Source organism: Pundamilia nyererei, unplaced genomic scaffold (genome assembly GCF_000239375.1).
Source record: "Pundamilia nyererei isolate P.nyererei 1_Seehausen unplaced genomic scaffold, PunNye1.0 scaffold00001, whole genome shotgun sequence".
In the NCBI taxonomy this organism is placed as follows: Eukaryota; Metazoa; Chordata; class Actinopteri; order Cichliformes; family Cichlidae; genus Pundamilia; species Pundamilia nyererei.
The window spans coordinates 5,583,577-5,591,137 of record NW_005187402.1 but is presented as its reverse complement, the minus strand read 5'-3'; the positions used below and the strand labels follow the sequence as shown (position 1 = coordinate 5,591,137).

Here is a 7,561-nt window from a genome sequence, read left to right as displayed (position 1 = left end):
GTGTGTGTGTGTGTGTGTGTGTGTGTGTGTGTGTGTGAGAGAGAGAGAGAGAGAGAGAGGATTCTAATGAGGGCACAGGAGAGGAGCTCCCCCTCTGGCTGTATACTGAAGCAGTGAGCTAAGCAACAGTTGTGTGCACTGGGCCGCTAACCAGCCTTAAACCTCGTCTCTAACGCTGCTGCTACCTGCTCTCTGTACCCTCAGCAAAGTGGCTCCTGAGAGCAGACAGCACGTGGTAATGCCAGAGCTGGTGCATGGTGATGCTTGCAAGAGTAAATTGTAAAAAAAAAAAGAAAAAAGCTTTTGAATGTGAAGATGAGAAAATCATCTGTGTCCACCCTCATTACTCAAAACCACATTCATTCTAACCTAAATTCAATATTGAATTTCCAAAATGGCATAAAAAATTCGCGGGACTAGCGTTGAAGATATGACTATTTTATATTGTCTGTCAGGTTTTATTACTGAAAAGAAACACGGGAATTTAAAAAAAAAGCCTCGGCCAGGCTGAGAGAGCACCCAATTCATCAGAGATGATGTGAAAAGTCTGAATGAATTTTCTTTGCTGGTGCCAAACCTGCGGAGGAGGCTACGTGGGAGAGTCGGCCAGTGAGAGGTTGGAGGTTGATTACTTATTTCCATTTCTATTTCTAGGACAAAGAAATGGAAGGCTGATGGGTTGGGACATCTATTTAGATCCATTTCATTCCACCATAATCAGGCTTTAGCCATGCCCTAATACTAAGGATTAGAAAAGGTTCAAAGTGCAAACATCTAGATCCCCCAGTATTATTTCCAGTCTGCCAACCTCACTTTGTGTTTGTGTCTGTGGAAGAGTGTGTGTGAGTGTGTGCATGCATTCTTGCATGCATGCCAGATCTGCTGGGGTGGGTTATCTCTGGAATCAGGCGCATAAACCTAATCTAACCCTCTCTGTGCTTATTCAGGAGTGAAATATTTTGTGCAAATAGGCCCTCTTTTCCTTCTCACCACTTTGATTCTGGTTTGGTAATGTAAACAAAAGCCGAGATAGGAAGGTCGCAGGTATGAGAAATAGCCATTTCTGCTGTGACGCTCTGTTTGATGCAGACACTCATACCTGCCACAGCTGCGTTAGCTCCCTGCTTTTGCCTCAAATTGATGAAAAAGCTCTTTGTGCTGGTGTTTTTCCTTGATGCTAAGTGTAAATGATCAGATTGTGGTTGTGCCTGTTTATGTATTTAGCTTTTTTTTGGAAAATATAGACATTATTACTGGTGGTTACTGTGACTACCCAGTGCCTGCTCAGCTCGTCTAAGTGGAAGTCTGAATGCTGTAGAGAATGGAAGTGGGGGGGTGGGGAGTGTTGTCGGTGGTGTGTGTGAAAGGTAGCCAATGAATGTCACCTCTCATCCACTTTCTCATTAAACAACCTGCTCTCTGTCTGTCACATGGGCTCTATCCATCCCCTGGTTTGGTGCTTTGGGCAGATGTTGCACGCATAGACACACACACAGCAGCGTTACGCACACTCACGGACACACAGCCCATTGCGTTGTATGAAAGCAATATATAGACCACCGCTTCGCACTCTAGCCTTAGCTCGCGTTGTCTTGGCCAGTCAGTGGTGCGCCTCTCACACTTCTCCCACTCTTCTCTTCAGAGCACCTCGGGGAGCAGCCCTTCCACTCTACCCTGTATGTCCTTGTGAAGTCTGTGTGCACTGGTGTATTTGCAAGCGCCTACATTCACATATGCATGTTAATGGGTTATGCTTTAGGTAATGTGTGCAGTAGTTGTACGTGTGTAGCGTTGGAACGGGAGCCTTTCTTCCAGGCCAGCTCTTTTTTTAAAAATTTTTTTCCCCCCGTAAGGCTTCTCCTTGGCCGATACATTCGTGCTGTCGATATTTCCCAACATCAACATTTGGCACCTGGTTTCTCTTATGACTTCAGCAGCTGTAGATCTTTTGTTCCCCCCACTAGTCACTCTGTGGCCAGTGATCCACACCCACAAAAAGGGCCTTAAATCATACAAAAGCCATTCTTTGGAGCCGTCGGCTTTATTAAAAAAAAGCAACATTCCTTCATGCAATGACCAGCTCTTTCTGTATTCTGAACCGCTGCACTCTGAAACAGTTTGTTCCCCCAAATCATTAGCAGCAGACTGGGAGTTTCTTTGTTCTTCATGCTGTCGTTCCTTTATCCCCATGTGTTTTTATCTCTGCCCGAGACACACGGGAAGACCCAATTCCCCAGTTTCCTCTTTCCAAAATGCGACACGACCGTCGGCCTTTTAATATCTGAAAATCCAGATTTGGATTAGCGTCAGTATGCGAGGGATGAAATGAAAGAGAGGGAGGGTTAAAGAGGGGAGGACAAATTGAGTGAGAGGAAGAAGTGATAGAATGAGCGAAAGGCTTTTAGATTTAAAGAGGAGGAAGCTGGCAGTATGTCTTTATTTGCAGAGTAAGGTTGGGGGTTCTGAGAAACATGGCTGGCAGTTTTTTTTCCTCTGATCTTTGACATGATAGATGTGAATGCACCGATATCAAGCAACACAGGAATGCACGTTTCTTAACGGTGTGCGAGTTTCGAGATTTAGTGCAGGTTTTTAAATGCGCTCAACAGTTGTCTCTTTAGTTGATTTCCATCTTGAATAATACTTAAAAAATGATTCACATAAGGAAATGTGGTTAAAATTGGACACATTTAATCGGATTATGAATTTCCACTGGTACAGTAAAGGGCTGAATTATTTGACTTTTAAATGGCCTGAATGCAAACAACATATAAAGCAATCATCTCTTTATAAATCCTGCTCTGTTTTCAGTCTCAGTTGTTTGGCTAAACAGAGGCCCCAGAGGGGCAACTTATCATTATGCCACATCAGTACTGCACAGGCCCGTTCAGCCAGCCTGAAGGAATAGTTAATTTAGATGACAGGAGTAAGTTAACACTGAGTAGATTTGCTCTCCTGGAGAGGATATAAAATTCATAGCATGAAGCTCACTGTTAGTCAGATTATTCAAGCGCCTTTGAGCTTGATCTTCAAAGAGCTCATTTTTTTGTATAACCTTGCCCTGGAAATTTAAAAATTGAACGAAGAGAAGAAATTGGGTGGAAAATGGCAGGATGAGGTTAGCACTTGTGGCAGCGTCTGGGCCATTCGGGGGCTGGGAGACGGGTGTGCGCCTTCAAGACTGGAAACAGGCCTGTTCACCTCACTGTCTTTGAATGTTCCCTTTAGAAGAGACACAGTCCCTGTGTAGACTTTACATAAATCATAAGACTCACTTAGTCGTGAGTGTTCTTTCACATTAATGCCCCACGTAAATTTCAAGTCTCTCTCGCTCTTATTTTTTTTCTGGTCCTGCGCAGCGCCGGGCTCCTCTGGCCCCCTCGTATATATTTCGGTGTCCGGTTCACTCAGTCGTGTTGAGTCTACAGCGAGGGGGATTTTGCCAAAGAGCCCCTGACATGATGTTATCACAATCATTCTCGCAAATTATCGAGTTCTCCGGCCACGCTGACAAAATGTTGTGGTTCTCGTTGTAAATTTGCCGCCGACTCTTGAGTGCGATCTGATAATGTAGCATAATATTAGTGCAATTCATTATTTGGTTTTCTTCAATTTTGCCGAAGCACAAAGCTGAAATCCCACAGGGCAACAAAATGTCAACATTAATAACACTTAGGAGTGATGGGACATGAATCAGCTAGATGAGCTTTTACGTCGCTCCGGAGCCAAATTTCAACACAGAGCGATACAACATCAGTTTCTAGCAGGGGAACGCGTGTAGAAACACTGATGCACCGTGCCAGCCGTGTTTGTAGTGCATTGTTTGGACCCACCCAACTCCCCTGCCTGTTGCCAAGTCTGCTTCTCTTTGTGTCATCATTAGATAAGCAGCCTCTCCAAGACTATCTCATCATAATGAGGGTGCCATCTGAGGCAATCACCCAGGGAGATGGTCATTGAGTTAAGAGGGAGGGAAGGGGAGGGGTAGAGCCAGATAGTGCTGATAAAAAAAGAAGACTAAAAAAAAACTAAATGAAGTGAGCGGAGGGGAAAAAAAGCAGGGAAAGAGAGAGCAAGACGGATAATGCGAGGAAGAGAAACAAAAGCATTTCAGAGGAAGGGAGTGAGTTGAAACGGCAGACTAAGCGGAGATGGAGATCATTTGGGGAATTCCAAAATTAGAGCTGCCATCATATGCACCCACACAGGCGCATGCCCACACACACACACACTCGAGCACGCATACAGCCGTGTGCTTAGCTGCCCAGTGTTAAGGTCAGAGTCACACTCTGTCTCCCTAGGTCATTATCATGGGCCCTAAAATAGACGGCCAATTGTATCGCGGTGTCTGAAGTGAATGTGACATTGAATAAACAGCCCTCAACCCTGAGCTCCTCGCTCAACTTAGGGAACGAGCGTGCGCTTTGACACAAATGCAGAGAGGCTGACACGCACACATGCACCAATATAAAAATGGACACACACACACTGAGGGAGGCATTTAGCTCGCTGCAATACCAGCAAGTAGTGACACATGTGGCTCAGAGGGAGTAAGCTGCTGGAGGAGTTGGCAAGCAGCTGGAAGTCTTGCTGGCATGCCTCACTGCTAAACTATGCACAAGTAGAAACACACACACACGCAGGTTTGACCATGTTTCTTCTCTTCACCTCAGCACCCACCTCCCTCAGTAGACTCTAATGTTGTTCCATTCATTTGACTTCACTTTATTGTGTTAATGAGACACACCGTTGAGAGAAGCCGGCGGTTGATTGAGGATGAGAACGGCTAATCACTGGAACAGCTAATCAGTGCTTGTCGTAAATATTGATTAGTTCTGTGCGTTATGGACGTGCTCATTAACCGGTGTGTCATCTTCTCTCTCCCCCCCCCACCCCCACTTTTCTCTTCTTTACCCTCCATCAACGTCCTCCCACTTCTTCTCATTCTCTCTCCCTCTTTTTTTCCCCCCACTTTCTCCTTCTTACCCTCCAGCAACCTCCAACGGTACAGTCGAGGGCCTCGAGAACCGGGAGGGAGGCGTGTGCAAGAGCCGAGCCATGAAAGTCATCATGAAAGTCGGGCAAGGTAAATGTGCGCTCACCTCACATGTAGAACACAATACAGCGCTTCTGCCTCAAAGCGATGTTTCACTTTGGTGTGACATTTTCATTTAACGCCGTGCGTTACTAGTGTGACACGACTGCCTCCGGCCTCCGACCAGACCTGCTCTGCGGAGCTGTTAAGTTACGCTAGAAAATAGATTGGCCACCAAGGTTAATATTATTGTCATTTTTTTATTTGACTTCTTTGAGGGAAGTACCTAATTTATTGAGTTTGAGCGACGTGGCGATGATGGGACTCGATAAAATGTTGACATCTAAACGAGCTGCTCCAGATAAAATGAAATTGACATTTACAAACTAGATTTGGACTTTTCTGTGTATAATGAGGAAAAGATGATCTGATATTAACCTTTTATTATTTTTTTTGTGTTTATTATTCTAAAATATTTAAGAAAAAATCAAAATAGTATTGTTAAAGCAGTATTTTGTGGTAGTTTAGAAAAAAATATAGTTGTAAAAGAAGATAATAAAAACACGGTGAGATCATCAATATGAACAATTTTCTAAAAAAACCCAAAAAACTTACCAAATAGTTAAAAAAAAAAAAGATATTTAGGCTAATTAAGTACAAATTGTTTACAGTTATGCTGAAAGTTAATTCCAGTCGTTTTCAAATTTCATTCAAACATGTTAAACTTTGACTTAATCTTGACCTTGGAAATAATTATTTGATACTTTCTTTCGTATCTTGTAGCTTTTATCAGAAGAAGTGTTGTATTTTATTATATTTCATCAGTTATTTGATGAGCAGTTATGGAAGCTTTGCATGTGAAGTCGTTTGTAGCTTTCAATTAATTGTTACAAAATTGTGTATTTTTTAAACACAATTTAAGAAAACGTTTAATTATTACAAAAACATAAATTTCAGTTTTAGGCATCACTTTAAAATCAGTAGCTATCGATTCATTTTGGACTCTAGGGCAGGCTGAAATACTGCAGTTATTACCCCTTTGATATCTGTGTTGCATTACATAGTTACAGGCAATATTGTAAATCAATAACTAGGACTACTTTATAGATTACACTATTGAATTTTCAGGATTTGTGCGTCACTGACCTGATTTGCCACCCATTGAATTCCTGTCATCATTTTCACTTGAACAGAGCAAAAAAAAAAAAAAAAGAAAGAAAGCACTACCTCAATATAGATTGTCATTACCATATAAAGTTACATTTACCCTAATGGTTGATTTTATCCATTAGCTCATCTCTACACTCGTACACTAGTTTTGAGTACATCTTAAATATCCACAAACAGTTTTTGCACAGTGTGGAAAATGAGATCCCGGAGGAATAACAACCAAATGAGAAACATCTATGAGGAATGACTCCAGTTCCAAATTGTAAAAAAAGGCCTCTGATGTTCCTCGGCTGTGATTCTTATACAGTAATCACAGAACGAAAATGTGTTTGAAATTGGTATGTAAGTGCACGGTCGGGGCAAGTCATCTAAAAATGCTAGAAGTAAACAAGCTCACTTTGTTTGGATATCTTTGGTCGCAACATTTGGTTTGCATCATACATTTCACTTTTATACGCAGTTTTACTTGATATGTGGACATCCATATCCTGAGTTTGACAGAATACAGTACACAGATGTGTTACTCTGTAAACATTTCCCCAATCCTCAGTTTGGTTGTTTTGACCGAAAGAGACACTAACCACCATCTGAGAGGAACATCTGCCTGCCACAGTGATCTGATTCCAGCTTAAAAGCTCGATCCCAACATCCCGTCAAAAATAAACTCGCTCAGTCTCGCTGAGAAATCTCCAGTGTGTGTGTGTGTGTGTGTGTGTGTGTCTGCAAATTTGTGTGCAGATATTTGAATTCTGGCTTGCGAGATGACAGCAGCATATCCTGGCAGCCAGAGAAAGAGAGACAGAGAGAATAGAAGCTAACAAGCTGCTGATGCTAGCAAGGTCTGAGTGGGAACAAATTCAGCAAATACAGTGAAAAATACCCACAGCAATCTCACAAGGAGACAGCCGTTGCATTATCTTTCCATGTAGGTCAATTTGAGCATCCAATAGCCTGGGATTGCAATCCCCTCGCAGAATGACAACACGGATGCATGAGTGCGGGGTTTTACGCCACGCTATTAACTGGGGGGAAACAATTTCATCGTTTAACGTTAATCAAAGTTGAAAGGAAATGTCCTTTTCGAGGAAAGTTCGAGGAAAGTTTGTCTCAGCTGGAGTGTGTTCCTGTACCTCCTGGCTGTTCCTCAACTTCGCCAGAGCGATGCGCTCATTTTCCAAAATGGTCCATAGCGAGCTGTCACTCACAATCAATGTGCCCTAAAAACCTTGATAGAAAAGATGCTGTTGGCCCTGCTGCTACTACTTTTAAATCTATTTCTGCGGGCGGAACTTTTGATGTATAATGTTCCCGTCCAACCCAGTAACTATTTGAAGAAGGTCCTCGAGAAATTAGAGC

At 42.7% G+C, this 7,561-nt stretch overlaps 1 protein-coding gene across 1 annotated transcript in view; it reads left to right on the top strand.

Annotated features, from left to right (window-relative positions):
* The window catches only part of efnb1 (ephrin-B1), a 55,345-nt gene that overhangs the window by 41,634 nt on the left and 6,150 nt on the right, over window positions 1-7,561 (top strand). Inside the window, exon 3 of the mRNA XM_005719556.2 lies at window positions 4,994-5,086. Coding sequence (XP_005719613.1) covers window positions 4,994-5,086 — 93 coding nt within the window. The remainder of the gene's footprint in view (window positions 1-4,993; window positions 5,087-7,561) is intronic.